Source organism: Castanea sativa, chromosome 2 (assembly GCF_040712315.1).
Source record: "Castanea sativa cultivar Marrone di Chiusa Pesio chromosome 2, ASM4071231v1".
Taxonomy (NCBI): domain Eukaryota; kingdom Viridiplantae; phylum Streptophyta; class Magnoliopsida; order Fagales; family Fagaceae; genus Castanea; species Castanea sativa.
The window spans coordinates 54365379-54383668 of NC_134014.1; the positions used below are offsets into that span (position 1 = coordinate 54365379).

General features: G+C 31.1%; 2 protein-coding genes across 2 annotated transcripts; both read left to right on the forward strand.

The window, feature by feature from the left end:
* Positions 1-1127: 1127 nt before the first annotated feature.
* Positions 1128-6934, forward strand: LOC142623483 (protein STRICTOSIDINE SYNTHASE-LIKE 5-like). Its single transcript, XM_075796910.1, has 4 exons — positions 1128-1742; positions 3721-4028; positions 4395-4527; positions 6286-6934. The coding sequence occupies exons 1-4, from the start codon at positions 1284-1286 to the stop codon at positions 6562-6564; spliced, it is 1179 nt and encodes a 392-aa protein (XP_075653025.1). The 5' UTR covers positions 1128-1283; the 3' UTR covers positions 6565-6934.
* A 7035-nt stretch (positions 6935-13969) lies between these two features.
* LOC142625537 (protein STRICTOSIDINE SYNTHASE-LIKE 5-like) lies at positions 13970-17885 on the forward strand. Its single transcript, XM_075799173.1, has 3 exons — positions 13970-14521; positions 16631-16638; positions 17400-17885. Exons 1-3 carry the CDS (start codon positions 13995-13997, stop codon positions 17699-17701), a joined length of 837 nt encoding a protein of 278 aa, XP_075655288.1. The 5' UTR covers positions 13970-13994; the 3' UTR covers positions 17702-17885.
* The last annotated feature ends 405 nt before the right edge of the window (positions 17886-18290 follow it).

Below are 18290 nucleotides of genomic sequence, written 5' to 3' on the forward strand. Positions count from 1 at the left end.
AAGCTTTTTTTATGTAACTTTTGGCTGGAACGGATATTCTACAAACAAAACAAATATCATCAATATTTAAACATAAGCGGCAAAAAATAAAAATGAATATAAGTAGATATTGTAGTCAATTCATAGGGTGGACCCCTAGATGTACTCGAAAGCTTGGCAATAATAAATGTTACTTTGGATGAAGCCAACCATATTACTCCAAAGCCAAGTTTATGATTTTTAAATGGGGATGAGGACTGACAGCGACGCCAAATATGTAAGCACAAAGCTGAGTTTATGATTTGATATTGTTTTATTTATTTGTTGATTTGATATGGGTGAGTCCCAAAGGGTTCTATCTATAATTTATTGTTAATAACTAATTTGACGTTGGGCTATCTAAAAAAAAATACTAATTTGGCGTTATTTTTCATGTATTTATTGGAAGAATGATTATTTCTTATCTTTAATACAGTGGTCATTTTACAAGTATAAGTATTTGTAAGGTGTAAAAGGTAAGAGTCAAAATTCAATCTCTAGAAAGGAAATTCACACACACACACACATATATATATATATATACACATTTAATTTAAATTAGAGTAAAAATTTTATTTTATATAAAAATAAATAAAAAAGATAATAGGTGAGTTTGAATTATAAATATATTTGTCCAATAACAAGATATTTACCGGTTTATATTTATTTTTAGAGACTGTAGTATTACAAGTAATATATCACAATAAACCTTACTAATTGAAGTAATATTTTCTAAAATTTTACTGATTAAACTAACCAATTTATCATCTTAGAGCACTAGCATCTCAAGATGCAAAAAGAAAAGAAAAAAACTTTATTTTACATATTCAATCACCACTTTATCTATTTTACCATTTCATTTTATAATTCACTCAAATCTCAATTTTATTTTTATATTTAACTCATTAAAATAATATAAACCTTCCCATCAAATAATATTATAAATATAAAGTGAGGGAATAAAAGTAAGAGAGAAGGAAAAAAATTGAATAATATATATTATTTTAGTTTACAAACTCATAAATAGTAAATTTTAAATAAAAAGAACTTACTATTCACCGGTTGTAAAAAAATTTAGGTATACATCCGTGAATGGAGCTGTTTTTTTAGTAGATGTTGGGCCGCTATTTTAGCAACTTGGAGGCTCTTACAAGTATAGATCTCCAAGGTCAGTAGCTCTCCTCCAAAAACTCTCTCACACTAATGAAGAATACTACTACTATCTTCTGAAACAGAACAAAGTCAATCACCGAGTTCCACAAACTATGGACGGGTCGAAAAACTCCGACTCAGCTTCCCTACCCAGACCCTCTAAAGCCACTTTTACCAAACAGAAAAGCTCATGGCCCTTCACTTTCTTAGTCACAGTATTGGTCCCCGTTGTGGCGGCGACTTTGCTCTACCAACTCGACTCGTTCGACCCGGCTCCTCTGCCACCTGACGAGTTGACTCGGCACGTCATAACCGTGCCAGCAAGTAACGACCACATGCTCAGAGTGTCTGAGTTTGTGGGTGTTGGGAATTTGAAAGCTCCAGAAGATGTCGCTTATGATGCCAAGTCAGGAGTCATCTACACGGGCTGTGCTGACGGGTGGATCAGCCGAGTCACTGTAAACGACTCGGCGGCTGACTCGGTTGTGGAGAAATGGGTCAACACCGGTGGGAGACCCTTGGGAATCGCTTTTGGTCACAACAATGAACTTATCGTTGCTGATTCTGAAAAGGTGAGTGATCATTTATTCTTAGACTAAAAGTATATAATGTTTTATTTTAAATTTGAATGATTAATATTTCTTTAGAAAAAAATTGAATAATAAATCTACCATAACCATAGATATAAGATCGTGTGTTAATTTTTCTCTCAGGATGAAAGTATGTTGTTAATTTTATTTTTATAGATTACAATTTATTTATTTATTTATTTTTTTTTAAAAAGGAAGTGAATAAATTATTATATTTGATGTTGTTTTATTTTAGTAAATATATATTCAATTAAAAAAATTTAATCAACAAAGAAATGAAAATATATATTCAACTACCAAGAAATGCTGAAAAAAAAATTAAGATTCAGTTTATGCATACAATAAATGATTACTAACAATGTGTATTTATTTATTTCTTTTAACGAGGAACGGTATCTAGACATGATTTTTTATACTAGTTGAGTTAACAAGTTTTAACTCGCTCTCATATGTAGCGGTGACTCTAAGAATTCTTGTTAGGTGTGTCATTAAGAAATTTAAATTAAATAAAAGTTAATAAAATTTTTTTTGAATATGTTGAGTCATTAAAAAATGCAAATATATGAAATTTTACAACTTTTACGAGTTTTTATATTTTAAAATCCTTCTATGGTAGTTCATTATTAGTTTTTATTATTTATTGTCAATGTTGCTAAGTGTAACTAATTTATTTTGTTAAGTTTGTATGACATTTATTTATTTTTATAGAGTTGTCATTATTTTTATAAAAACATTTTAAACTAAAATGACAAAATGCAACCAACTTACACTATATATTTAAGTATTGTACCTGATCTCCTGACCCGTCTCTCTTCTTTTTTTCTTTTTTTTTATAAAGACCATTCACATTCTCTGGTTGGTGATGAGGTTGTTCACGTTGCTAGAAACTATTAACAGTCTTTGTTTCTCCGAGTACTGTACTACTATTTAAAGAAACTAATAAAAGGATCACATACGTGGCTGTAGAAGATCGAGTTCACATCACATGCTATTTATTTTCTGTGAGTAATGACAATGCTTATTGTACCGGGTGACAATTGGAGTTCATATGTGCTATTTTCTAAAATTCAAATATAACGTGTTTAAAATAATATATATAACAAATAAGAAATTTAGGTTTTAATTATCGTTTATACTAAAAATTGATTAATGTTTTGGTCTGATAATAAAGAGCTATCATAAAAAAGGATACCATATATTGAAATTCTCTATAAAAAAAAAAAAACAATATAACGTGTGTAAGTAAATAATATATATATATATATATGTATGTATGTATGTATGTATGTATAAAAGGAATAAGATAAAATACAAAACTACTATAAGGTTTGGATTAATTTAATGCCAAGTATTACATATTTTTATAATAATTTTTTTTTCCTAAGCATAAATGTCACTTAACACCATTTGAAAATTTCGGGGTAAAATTCAAATTTTAAATTTTAGGGTGTAAAATTCAAACACTTCCAAACTAAAGGGGTGTAATTTACAATTTACCTTATAACTTATAAGGACTAAGTTAGAGGGTTATTAATACCAACGTACTCCAAAGGGTTATTAATACCAAGTAACAGTTAAAGGGTTATTAATACCAAGTTAGAGGGTTATTAATACCAATTTACCTTATACCAAGGGTTATTAATACCAAGTAACAGTTAAATAACAACTCAATAAGTAGTGATCAGGAGTGTAGTACTACAGTGGCATTGTCTAATCTTTTTTATAAGAAGAACTTGGGTTTAAATCCTCCCCTCCCCCCTTGTTTGTAACAATTGATTATAAAAAATTACTAAAAAATGTTATATCTATAACAGTACTCAACAAATTAATGTAATTAATCTCTGTTTTATAATTTTAGCACAAGTTACAGAAAAACTGCCATGCTTGTTAAGTGCTCCTTGGTCCTCAGAAACCAATGGTTATTAGGTGTTTTATATTAATGAAATGTGATATATAACAGGGCCTCCTAAATGTGACAGCAGACGGTGTGGTGGAGTTGCTGACAGATGAGGCTGATGGGCAAAAATTCAAATTGACAGACGCTGTAGATGTCGCACACAATGGCATAATTTATTTCACAGATGCTTCATTTAAATATAGTTTAAGTAAGTCCAATTGGGACATTTTGGAAGGTAGGCCCAATGGTAGACTTTTGAGTTATGATCCAGCAACCAAAACTACCAAGGTACTGGTCCATAACCTCTACTTTGCCAATGGTGTAGTAGTCTCACCTGATCAGAATTATGTGATCTTTTGCGAAACCCCAATGTATGTTTGCTGATTCTCAGTCTTGAAGAAAATGTTTTATTAGATCCCTCATGTTTGCTTCTGATAAATTATCATTGTTTCTAAAATATTTTGTCTATTAGATAAGTTGGAGATAGAGTCTAAACTCAATAGACTATAATAAGTTGCCACCACGACTATCGTTAAAGCCTTTATTCTTCATGATCTGCATAATGTTGCAAGCTATTGAAGCTTAGATTACTTGTTTTGATACTATGATAAATCATTAATTATTATTCCAAAAAGCTTAAAGCTGTTAGAAAACAATGAATTTAGTAATTAATGACAGTTGAATTTTTGTTTCGCACAGTGGAAGTTTTGATTATTCCAAATGGGTTACTAATGCAGGAGGAGGTGTGGAAAATATCACATACAAGGCAAGGAAAAAGGAAGAGTAGAAAAATTTATTGATCATCTGCCAGGCTTGCCTGATAACATTCGATATGATGGAGAAGATCAATATTGGATTGCACTGGCAATGGTAAGTCAATTCTTACTTTATACTTTCCTTGGAAAAATTGGCTATATTTTTTAACTAGTAGTGAGCTTGTGAAAAGCATAATTTAATTAAGATTCATATGTAAATTAAAGAAAAACTTCACTTATATCAATGAAATTAAACAATAAGATAGATAATGGGAAAAAAATACCTTCAAGTTATTTGACTGCAGTAGCAAATTGTATAAGACTGAAATTTTATCAAAGCCAAAAATTATGATAGAAAATTAAAATAACTTAAAATAAAACGAGGAAACTTTTGGTAATAGAATTCTAATCAAAGCAGTGTTTTAAACATTTGTAATTTGCTAATTAGAATTTCATTTCAAATAAATTATCTTAATCATTTTAATGTATTTATTATAGTAACCCACATTATGGAAGAACTTTGTACGATGAATAATTTTTATATTGCATCATATGGGTAAACTTAGTGTATAAGACTCAATTTTTAATTAATTGCTTGTGTTAATAATGCATAAGATACAAAACTTAAGTAGGATCCTTGTTTAATTTAGATTGATAATGCCAAGAGGATGAAAAAGGATATTTTGGTGTTTTAATTACTAGTATTCGAAGAAATTATACAATAGAGATATGAAATGTTTGTGGTTGATTCTAGGAAGGTTGGTTCAAAGGAATTCTATAAGCATGACTAATTATTAATCTAGGCACCTATCAGTTGGGCATGCAAAGATTAATTGGAGCAGCACCCTACTTCTCTAGTCTTGGGAGTAACACTTGAAGAGTTACTCCGCCAACGGGGGCTTGGCTGAGTGGGTAAGGCTTGGACGCTTCGTGCATCACACCTAGGTTTGAGTCCCGCTGCCCGCAGGTTTTCGTTGGTGGGCATCCTTAGTGGGGTTAAAACCCCCCACAGGTGTAATTATTCCACTAGTTGCCTAGCGCCCTGCCCGAGGGTGTAATATAACCATAAATCCCCCCATTTTTGTTCACCAAAAAAAGAAAAAGAAAAGAAGAGTTACTCCATTGCATGGCCATCAATGGGGATGTGACAATGTATAGCCCCCCATTGAGAGCAATTGCATGAGAGAAGAAAAAAAAAGTAAAAACAATTACCTTAAAAAAAAGTATCCCTGATCTCTATCTCTCTCTTAGTGAATAGGCGACACTAATAAGCGCAACTATAGGACAAATGGACCTATACCCGCATTTTAAAACCGCGGTTGTAGGCCAGTTTTTTTATAGTGACTATTAAAATCACGTGTATCACTTTTGCAGTGTTAAGTGTGAATCATCACTTAGAGAAATCAACTGAGACAAAGTTGGAGTCCCATGGTTCTTTGGAATATTGAAGTGAGAGGAGAATCACCATTGACAACGTAAAACAACCATGGTTTTGTGATATTTCAGAACAAGAGAGCTATGCATATAACTCCTAATCCTAACACTAATAAGAGTTTGGTTAATATGTACCCTCCATCCATTATTGGTAAAATTTTCTCGAAAATTAAAAAAACTGTCATTACTTTTTTAATTCTCAAGAAATTTTTTTCCAAAGATAATTAATTATTGTATGCACTTAAGGCACATATTAGCAAAATCTCACTAATAATAATGCAAAGGTTTTTTTTTTTATTTAATTTTTTTAATGTCTAATGAGCTTTATTCATTCTTCTTTTCCGAATCTAGTAATGCAAATATTAATTTTTTTTATAGATGAATTTAAATATTCCTAACATCTTTTTCATGAATACCTTTTTGTGTGCAATACTGGTAGGGACATACACTTGAATTGGATATAGCATTCAGATATCCTTTCATCCGGAAGATTCTAATAATCATGGAGAAGTACATAGGAAAGCCACATATGGAGAAGAATGGTGGGGTCCTAGCCATTGATTTGGCAGGAAATGCGATTGCCCATTACTATGATCCTGGATTGGCATTGGTTTCAAGTGGGATCAAGATAGGAAATCATTTGTACTGTGGTTCAGTCGTCCTTCCCTACATTGTTCGCCTCAACCTGAAACAATATCCTGCTCGGGCCACCACATGAGAATCTGAGAACAAGACCAAGTACCTGTTGCTGTAGCACCCCTTGATAGTACCTTAAGATAATTGGGATATACTGCCATGCATAAACTAAAACTCTATATGGTTCTTACTCCTGTTATCGAATAAGTGTCTCATGAGATCGTCTTATAGAACAATTCTCTCTCATATGGTGGATGAGACTCGAGAGGTTGGAGGCTTTGTATGATTGGCTTAATTGGCATTGTTGTAGGAAGTAGAGATTACGTGTACCTGTTTGATATTGTGTGTACCTGCTGTAGGAAATAGAGTTTTAACTATAAAAGCTTTTGTAACATAAAGTTTTAACTGAAAAACTCTATAACAATTTGAGGGCTTAGCGAATTAATAGCGAATAGTGTTTTAAAGTTATGAATTTATTAACGATGAATTATAAATTGAAGAGATTTTTTTTTCTAAAAGTCACAAATTTTAGTTTTAACCTTTAGACTATTTTAAACTTTAGAGACCCCTTTAAAACTCTTTAGTGACTAAGAGCATTCTCATCAAAGGTTCTAAAAAATTTAGCATTTAACATCTCAAAAACCAATTTTATAATATTTAACACATCACTTTACAATACAATCTACATCAAAATTTCTATTTTTTTTACTATTTCATTTAAATATTCTTTCTTTATTAGTTTTTATTCAATTTTTTTTATTTTTCCTCTCTCTCTCCTCTGTCTCTCTCTTTCTCAATCCAACTATTCTCAGAACCGTCGGCCACCACACTACCAACAGTCACCACAAAACCCACCACCCAACCACTGACCAAAAACCCACCATCCATACCACAACCACCACAAACCTACCACCCATGCCACAACTAACAAAAAAAAAAAGAAAAAAAATCACAACAGAGAAAAAAAAAAAAAAACCACCGCTGCCACCAGCAAACCCATCATGCTGAACCAAAACTAGATCAGTGAACCAAAACCCATCACACATTCACAATTCCAGTAGATCGGTGACCCACGTCGAACCAAAACAACAACCACAAACCACAGCAGAAAAAAAAAAAAACCTCCATCACCGCCACTAATAGATCGGTGAACCAAAACCCACAGGAAACGCAAATCGGATCAATGAATCAAAACCCATCACACACACGCAAACCTAGTAGATCAGTGACTCATGACCCACGCCGAACCTCCACCATGACCATTGGACTGTCAGACCCACGACCTATGTCCATTGGACTAAAATCGTTGACCATCAAACCATTGCCACCACCACCACCCACAACCATCAGACCACAACCCAAACCCATCAGATCATAACCCTGACCATCGAACCAAGCCGAACCACAGGACAAAGAAGAGAGAAGTGAGATAGGAAAGAGAGACAGAAATGAGAAATAGATCCGTTGGTGAATAAAAAAACCTTTTTTTTTTTTTTACAATCCAACTACAGTGAGCTATTATTTAGCATGTTTGATGGAAGTTGATTTTTATCATTTGAGGTGCTAAAACTGCTAAAAAATATCATTTAGCATTTTTAGCACCTTTAATAAGAATGCTTTATATAGAATTTTTTAGCATTTATCATAAAACAAATAATGAAAATTTACATTTCATGAAGATTAACATGCTACAACTACAAGCCTACAACACTTGCTATAATTTTTTTTCCCCAAGAAAGGCTGCCCATAGCCATTTCTTTTTCTCTCAAAATTAACTGTTGTGTCTTTCCTGTTGTTTTTCGCAAATCTTCAAAATGACAGTCCGAGAAACCATATAATGTGGTAAATGATCTTGACAAAACTTGATTATTTCTTGAGGATCAACATCATCATATCCCTCTTTTAACTTCACAAATGCTCAAGGCGTTTATCCCCCAGTGTCTTGCAAGATGACTAAACAAAATTGTTTCTAACTCAGCTGTGCTTATGTTTTTCCCACTAGAAATTATTACATCATTCAACCGGTAGTTTACTTCGATATAATTATTGCTCAAAATCAATATCAATGGAGACAATGATATAATAGTGAAGTGAAAAACTTAAAAGAAAACTAACCAAGAGAAAAACTACTGCGAGAAAACTTTTTTCCCAATGAAGTAAATTCACTATGATAAAAGAAGTTTTACAATCAAGAGAAATCATTTGCCTGGACTCTATTGACCCATAGACAACTTACAAGAAAAACATTTCATTGCACTAGAACATTTGGACTTTTCAACATATGAATTGCTTCCATGGATGACGCACTTGTGACCATGACTAGAACTTCGGACACGACTCCAAGGACTACTTGAAGGTTTTCTTTACATCAACAAGTCTATAATTGATAGCAGTTCAACTTCTTTACCAACTAATTTTCAAATCTACTTTGATATCTTCAGTACGGTGACATTAGAATAATCTTGGTTACAAAATCCTATACTCACAAACATAGCTTTCTCTCCTTTAAAAATAAAAACTCTTAGACCAACTTATATATAATGTTCTTTTTATATCCTATGTTTGAATTGGGCTGAAACAAATATTGGGCCTTGTACGTATCTAGTTCCATTAACCTTGATAGGTTGAGGCTAGAATCCAGGTTGATATCGAGACTCAATCCAAGTCACGAAAAATTTGCTTTTTTAAGCTGATCTTGTGTCATTGTTTTGATCTTGAATTACAATTCCAAAACACAACACTCATAATTCGCCACAATGCCAACACTAATACATATGCTATGGACCTAACAACTTGTATCAAAATTATCATATGTATAGAGAAGAGCTCCTATAACTAGAACTGCAAAATGTAGCTCATGCATTGCTGGGACATTAAGGGATAGGATTGCAACCTGCATAAACAAATGTAGAGTTTCAACCATGAAGTCGGCAATAAATTATTGTATCTTAGGGGGTTCAATAGCAAAATTCCATTATTTCTTGCTTTATCACTAATTGTCTTTTGATCATATCTCTTTCTTTGTCGTTTCTCACAAAACAAAACAAAAAAATCTCTTTCTTTGATCAAATCTCTTTTTTTTCGTCTATTCTGACTGGTTGTTAAAACTTAGAAGTTATAAAAAACTTAGAAGTCTTTGATCAAAACTCTTGTCTGACTGTGATTTTTTTTTTTTTTTGGTGAAACTTGGCAGACTGTGATTGATTGAGGAAAAGAGTTGTGGATTTATTTGAAATGTCAGTTAGTCGTAATCTACCGCATAAAAAGAATGGTGACAAAAATTGTGAATTTATTAAACTAAAATTGTATATATTGACGTAGAGTCTCTTTAGGAGCAACTTAATTATTTAAAATTGAATTTTTTTTTGTTTAAAATACTGTAAATGAAACTAAAAGGTAACTGGAATAATAAAGTGAAATTTATAAATAATAAATAATATTAAAAAATGTAATAAAACTCATAAATAATAATAAAAATAAATTAAATAGTAACAAAAATAAATTAAATAGTAAATAAAAACTGATTTTTTAAGTTAATGCCAAATAGAAGCTTCTCAATGTTTCTATTCTAATTATTTTAATATTTTATGAAAATTTAATTATTTTAATTAATACATAACATTCGAATCAATCATATTATTATTTCTTACATTAACAACATCATATTATATTTACTTGCACTGAGAATTTATTAAAATAAGACAGCTGACACTGACAAAGTTGAAAAAGTTTGACAAAGATCTTGAGCCAAAAAAAAGTTTGATAAGGTTCAAATTTCCACAACCACGGACGAGTCCAAAAAATGCTGACTCATCCTTTTTTTTTTTTTCAAAAATGATATGTCCGCAACATTTTTACAACAAATTTTAAGTGGCAGGATGTTACTGGTTGTTATTGTTGGGGCAAAAAAGTAATCTTAGTGTTAGGTTCAAATTTGAACTAATAACAACTAACCACCTATAATTTATTATAAAAGTGTTGTAAAAATGTTGTGGACGTAGCACATTTTTTTTTTTTATAAGTTTTATTTTTTATTTTGCATTGGTCCCCGTTATAGCGGCGACAAAGCTGTAACAAGTACCAACCTGACTTGTTCGACCCGGCTCCTCTGCCACTTGACGAGTTGAGTTGGATCATGTCTACGTATGATATATGTCACCATAAAAAAATAGATAAATAATCATTTGCATAAAGTGATAATATCGGATAATGTCAAAATAAATAATTATAATAAGTGATAGCGTTTCATAAGTCGGGAGAACTACTTTAGTATTCCTTCATTTTTAACCTAATAATTTCTGTTGTAAGTTCCACGTTGGTTTTGTAGTGAACTTTTTCTTGTATTTATAAGCCACTTTGAACCTTCTCTATGTCTCAAAATGAAGGCTCTAGTATGAGCTTAAGAGGGCGTTTGGATAAACTTATTCCTGCGTCTGCGTTTTAAGTTTTTTTTTTTTTCCTCCAGTCGCAAGTGTTGACTAAATCTTCTGTGAACAGTGCATTCGTACACTGTTTACGGACCTACAAATTTCACTTTTCAGCAACTTTTTCATTAAAAATGGGTCCCGCGGTACTATTCACACATTTTAAAATTATTTTGCTACAGTGTTTTCAGTTTTCAGTTTTCAGCAATAAGTTCTATCCAAACGGACCCTAAGTCTTAACTTTGTTACACGTGCATCCCACCTCGTCTTGTGCGGATCCAAATAAGTTTCAATTATCTTGGGTTTTTTGTTTTTGTTTTTTTTTTTCCTATTATTTTCCATACTTTAGAGCTTTTATAACTATTTTTGTTTGGATTAGACTGTTGTAGATTAGCTTTATTAGTTTATGGGTTGTGTTAACGGGCAACGTAAACTTTATTCGTTTATGGGTTGCGTTAACAGGCACCTTACGGTGCCCGTTAACAACCCACTTTGAGATAATTTTTTAGTAATTTTTTCAGCTTTTTGGTAGTTTTTCAGTTTTTGACAATTTTTTTTATCTCTTTTGACAATTTTTTTGACAATTTTTTTTCATTTTTTTGAGTGAAACACAAAAAAAGAAACGTTAACAAACGCTGTGCAGTGCTTGTTAACATTTCCCTTAGTTTATTTGTAGGAAAAAGTTAACGGATGTTCTAAGAATATTAGTTTAGAAATTATTTTTAGAAACTTTTTTATGGGAAAAAAAAGTGATGATCTATTTGTTTTGACAGTAACATTTTTTAGAAAAAAAAAATCATTTTTCAAAAAATATTTTCTTGAAAATTATCTCATTTTTTTATACTTGGTGACAACCTTAAAATGAGTTGGAAAACACAAAACTATCTCTTGACTTCCCTTATTTAGCTTCGCATGACATATAACTATTTTTTTTTCTTTAGTTTTGTTGAGATTGAGTTGTTTTCCAAAAAATTTTAATAAAAAAAAATTTTATCACATGTCAAGCTAAATAAGAGAAGTTTAAAAGATAGTTATCTTTTGACCAATTTTCTCTAATACTACAAAACATAGGAAAATGCAAAAAACTATCTTCATAGAAAGTTTCCATTTAAATAAAAAGCTTTTACACTTCCCATGAAAGTAGTATTAAAAATTTCCTAAACTTTTCTATTAACAAATGTTTTAAGGGAACTCGTTATCTATAAGCTAATTCATTATTTTATTGCTATATAATCAACTCAGTGGCTTATTTAATACATCATCAAAACACTTTCTCAGAAGTTCAACTAAGAATTAATTTCTCTCTATCTTGATCAGAACAATAACACTATTCTTTCGATCTCCTAAAAGTGTTCATCCTCTCCTACATATTTTTTTTCTTGTGCAAATGGTATTTGTGCTTATGTGATGGTAAGGGAAATGCATTATAGTTAAAAGATTGTTCTTGAACTTCTTTATGTGGAAGTGCTTCCAACACAAAGATTGATGATATGATCTAATCTTAGAGAGTTGTTCGACCTAAGTACTTGTTGCACAAGTTTTACTTTAGTTAGCACAAATCAACATTTTGAGGACAATACTCTTGTGTGAATCTATAGCACCAAGAGATTGTTCTTAAATTCATTTTTTATATTTTGTTCATGTTGATTATTTGGTATACACTCGTTCTGTCAATGCAAGTTCCATTATCTGGCAGTTCAGAAGACCATCAATATGTTAATCACATGACTCATGTGATTCAAGTGATAACCTAATGGTAATTATATCATTTATGGTTTTTCATCTCAATGGTTCAAACCTTGCCTCTCCTTCCCTCACTACTATTTACCTTTTAAAAAAACAAAAATATCACATGACTCATTAAATTATTCGAACAAGTCACAACTTTGTTAAATAAGTCATATAATTAATAATACACTTGGTTGGGTAATGGATTTAGGGAAACTTATCTTGGATTAATCCATTGAGAAGAAAAATCTTATGATATGATATAATTTATGATTAAAAAAGAACTTTTTATCTAGCTGTTCGAACGATGGATCAGAATTTACAAAGAAAAAAAAAAACACATCAATATTTAAACATAAGCAAGGAAGAATGAATACAGGTTATTAATGTCACTATAGTGGAGCCGTGGAGGGATCCTTTGGGCGCCAACCAATGTTACCACAAAGCTGAATTTACCGGTGAGAAATGAGTTATATAATTGTGCAACAATTTTCACAATAAATTTTACAATTATTAAGTTAACAAGATATTATTAATTCTCATATAAACTTATCTTTGACGCTTATTTATTATCTATTATTAATAATTTGCCACCTCAATCAGTTGTAAATTATGTTACGATGCTAGACTTATTACTTTAGTGAGAAATCTATTATGATATTTGGTGGGCTTTGAAGCTTGACTACATAATCTATTTTGATTTGATAGTTTTCTTTATTTGTTGATTTCTTAAATGGCTTTTGTTATTTTTTAAATATGATGAAATTTAAAATTAAACTTTTTTTTTTTTATAAATTAAACCTATAACATCTACGATTTGATAATTACCATGATTTTACTATCAGATTAATACATTAATTGGTTTTCGGTGTAATAGGCGGGAATATTCGAAACCTATATTTCTTATATATTTCAAACTACAATTATTATTAGGTCAATTGATTTAACCGAACCTTTATTTTATTAAATGACCAACTAGGAGCCGAAGATAGAACCGAGTGCATGCAGCATGCCATTGGGGCGTGGACAGTTCATGCTTGCCCATTTGGTCATTTGGGTACGAGATAGTTTCCACCTAAATCATCGTTAAACAACAAAGATTTGAACCAATAATCATATTTCTTATTTTCTTACATTAACAACATTGTATTTGCACAGAGTTTATCACCTTGACATTGACAATATCTCTTATCCGACAATGCGGAAAATAAGGTTTACGTTTTCAAAGGTCTGTAGCTCTCTCTGGGCTGTATTATCTATCCATAAAAAGCTCTCTTTCACACATTCACTCTAGTAATATATATATACGCACTATCTTCTGAGACACAACAGAATCAGTTGCGTACCGAGTTCCACAGCCATGGACGAGTCGAAAAAGCCCGACTCAGCTTCCCTACCCAGACCCTCTAACGCCGATGTTAACAAACAAAAAAGCTCATGGCCCTTTACTCTTTTTGTCACAGTATTGGTCCCCGTTGTAGCTGCGACAATGCTCTACCAACTCGACTCGTTCGACCCGGCTCCTCTGCCACCTTCAGAGTTGAATAGTCACGTCATAACCGTGCCAACACGTAGCGACCAACTGCTCCGAGTGTCTGAGTTTGTGGGTATGGGGAATTTGATAGGCCCAGAAGATATAGCGTATGATGCCAAGTCAGGAGTCATCTACACTGGCTGTCATGACGGGTGGATCAGCCGAGTCACTGTAAACGACTCAGCGGCTGACTCGGTTGTGGAGAAATGGGTCAACAGCGGTGGGAGACTCTTGGGAATCGCTTTTGGTCACAACAATGAACTTATCGTTGCTGACTCTGAAAAGGTGAGTATTCATTTATTCTCCATTTGTAATTTTGTACGAAGTTTGACTTGCTTCCCTATATATTTTCTGTTATTTTAAACGTAATTCAGCAATCTCCGCCCTATATTTATATTTAGTTAGGAGTAATATGACATATTTTTATTAAAAGAAAATTTCAATTAAAAAATAATAGAGGTAAACTAAATCCTTTTATATAAATAGTCGCAAAATGACTTTTTAGATTCGTGATTTTAGGCTCTCAAATTGCCTAACTAAACCACTATTCTTTAAAAAAAAAAAACTCTAAAATATAATTCAAGAGATCTATAGCTAAAATAATATTTATATATTTTTTTAGAATAAATATTTATATATTAATATAGTCAACCTCTTATTAGTTTTCATTTAGGCGTACTACTAGTATCACTTTTTTATTTATTAATAATCATTCATCATATCAGTAGTTTGTGAAATTTTTTATAAAATAATATGTATCTTTAACATTATTCTCTAAAAAATTAAGAAAATGATGGTGTCTTTGGTCGAATTAAATATGAATTTAAATTCCATCAGATAAGACCAAGGCTGTAAGAGTAGGGCATTTTTTTTTTTGAGTCAAAACTAATAGAAAAACTAAAAACAAGACGTTTTTGTTTTTTGTGGGTTCTATAGTTAACTCAACTGGTAAAATTTTTGATGGTTATTTAAGAGATATAGAGTTCAACTCTCACCTATACCAAAAACTAATTGATATATTGGTTTGATAATAAAGAGTTATCATTAAGAGCTGATGTCATAAGTTGAAATTCTCTTTATTAAAAAAAAAATCTTTGTTTTCCTAAAGTAATACCGCAATACTATATACTATTTAAAGAAACCGATTGGAAGGATCATGTATTCCTGTATAAGGATAGAGATCCCCACCGATTGCACACGATCCAAAAATCTGGCTGTAATAGATCGCGATGACATGCTATTTTCTCTGACTACTGACAATGGCTACAATTAGAGTCCATATCATATATGTGCTATCATATACGTGTTATTTTTTCTACGAGTCCATATCACCGTGTAAGTACAGCTAACATATTCAGATTTAAAAACAAAAAGAAATACCGCTAACATATAATAAGAATTAATGGGTAACCCGTGAAAAAAATTGTCATCCCATCTGGATCCTTGCTATAAAAATTGAATTATTTCATCCGACCCGGTTTGTTTATGCTATTTTATTTTGAGATGTCCTAAAATATTGTTCTGTTTTTAAAAATAAAAGTCATTAATTTACTAATATTCCTATTATATCTCTATTTTATTTTCAAAACTATTTTTTGATAAATTTATTCAAATGTAGTTTTAGAAACTTATACATTTTTATAAGGTAAACAAGACAATAAATAATATTCTCTTAAAAAGTTTGACTTTTTAAACAGAACAAACAAATTAGGACTGAGGTAATATTAAAAAAAAATAATTAGTAAGTTGTGAAAAATTATGAAAAAAGAGAACAAATTAATCAAATAATTTTCTCTTTAATAATTTTTGCACAAGTTACATAACAGCTGCCACGCTTGTAAAGTGCCCCCCCCCCCCCTTCTTCTCTCTCTCTCTCTCTCTCTCTCTCTCTCTCTCTCTCTCTCTCTCTCTCTCTCTCTTTTATAAGTAAAGTGCCCCTTAATTAGTCCTTACGTTCTCTTATTTTCAATGGATGAACTTATTTGAAGATAGTTTTTCTCATTTTTCTATATATTTTGTAGTATTAGAAAAAAAAAAGGGTCAAATAGAAATTATCTCTTAACTCTCTTTTATTTAGCTCGACATGAGATAATGTTGTTTTACGTTTAAAGTTTCTAGATAGAAACTTTATCTTATGCAAATCTAAATAAGAAAAACAACTATATCTCAAGTGAAAAACAACTACATTTCAAAATAATAGTGTATGACTCGTAACACTTACATTCAGTTATATAGGAAAAACACATTCTGCATGTAAGACCCAAATTTTATTTTTTTGAGGGATGACCCAAATTTTATTTAGTTGCCTGTTACTGTTTTTTTTTTTTGATAAGCAGTTGCCTGTTACTGTTAGCAATGCATAAAATACAAATTTTAATTAGGATCGTTGCTTAACTTAGTATTCAAGATATAATATGAATTTTTTGCAACTTGCAGTTAATGCCATGAATGTTCGCTGTAAGGAAATTCTGTAAGCATATTTAAAATAATAATTTTTTTTAATTGAGTGTTGTTAGGGATATTACTATTTACTAAATTTACTACCTAATGTACGCATCACCATTTAAAATAATAATAATAATAAATTCAAACATTCTTATATTATATATTAGAGTAACATTAATTATATTTATTATCACCACCAAATATAAGTTTGTTAAAGTAAAATTTATAATAATGGTAGTATTTTCCTTTTGACCTTTAGACATCTAGGATAGTTCTTATTGTTAATATTATTATTGATTACAAGGTATCCGTTAAGAAATAACTTTATGTCAATAAAGTAAATTTTTTGTTAGATCTTTTACCAATTTTATAAGATATAGAGTTAATGAAGCCAACCTTTTGAGTTTCACTTGTTACTTCAGCATTATTTTCAGTTATTTCATTAATTTATACAAATTTTTATTAAGGTAGCATTTGGATAGATTATATTTGGCAGCTTATTTTACTATTTAGCTTATTTTTGTTACTGTTCATGGGTTACATTGCAGTTTTTAGTATTATTCATGAATTTTACTGTACTATTTCAACTAACTTTTAACTTTATCTACAATAATTTCAGCAAAAAGTTTTCAATTTCAACTAAATAAATTGTTTCTAAATAGACCCTAAATGAACCCTACAATAAACATCTTTAACAGACACCTTACAATACCCATTAACATTTTCCTCACGAAAGAGGAGACTAATAAGCTTCATTTATGATTTTAAGTACTCCCAAGTCCTAAGATCTTTTTCATGTGTACCTTTTTGTGCAATACTGGCAATCACGTTTAGCTCTATGGGATATAGCATTCAGACACCCTTTCATACGAAAGTTTCTAATAATCATGGAGAAGTACAATAGAAGACCACGAATGGAGAAGGGTAGTGGGGTTATGGTCATTGATTTGGCAGGAAATCCCATTGCCCATTACTATGATCCTATATTGTCACTGATTTCAAGTGCGATGAAGATAAAAAAATTATTTGTACTGTGGTTCAGTTTATTATCCCTACATTCTTCGCCTCAACCTGAAGGAATATCCTGAACGAGGCACCGAATGAGCCTGATATCCATGAGAGAATAAGACCATGTAGTGTGCTTGTTGCGGCAACACTCTTGATGGTACCTCTAAAATAATTGGGATGCAGTGCCTTGGATAAACTAAAACTCTACATAGTTCTCGCTTTGTGTTACTGAGAATTTGTATATATGGGTGAGACTTGAGAGTCGTGTGAGTGTTTGGCATTTTTGTAAGAAATACTCGTGCGTCTCATTTCTGTTTGGTCTATATTTCATTTTGACATGTCCCAAAACTAAGTTATTTTTTATGAGTCAAACCTCATTCTTTTATTAACATTCCCATTATGCATGGGTATGGGTGAGAAAATAGAGAGATGGGAAACTCTGTGTGAATTTACATTTTTGTAAGAAGTGGGTTTGGTAATAAAACTTTTGCAATATTAGAACTTTAACTAAAAGGGAAAAAGAGTCTTTAATTGTTTGAGTATTTAACAAATTACAGTGAATAATACTTTTTGAAGTTTTGAATTTATAAAAAATGACTAGGGAATTGTAGAAATTTTTCTTACAAGCTACAAATTTGCATGCTTGTTTGGTCTTCGTTGTAGGGGAGT

Excerpts from the sequence above, each read along its gene's own strand:
- LOC142625537 (XM_075799173.1), top strand. The coding sequence starts at position 13,995 with ATGGACGAGTCGAAAAAGCCCGACTCAGCTTCCCTACCCAGACCCTCT.
- LOC142623483 (XM_075796910.1), top strand. The coding sequence starts at position 1,284 with ATGGACGGGTCGAAAAACTCCGACTCAGCTTCCCTACCCAGACCCTCT. Across the intron at positions 1,743-3,720 it reads TCGTTGCTGATTCTGAAAAG|GGCCTCCTAAATGTGACAGC; the intron begins GTGAGTGATCAT and ends GATATATAACAG. Across the intron at positions 4,528-6,285 it reads ATTGGATTGCACTGGCAATG|GGACATACACTTGAATTGGA; the intron begins GTAAGTCAATTC and ends CAATACTGGTAG.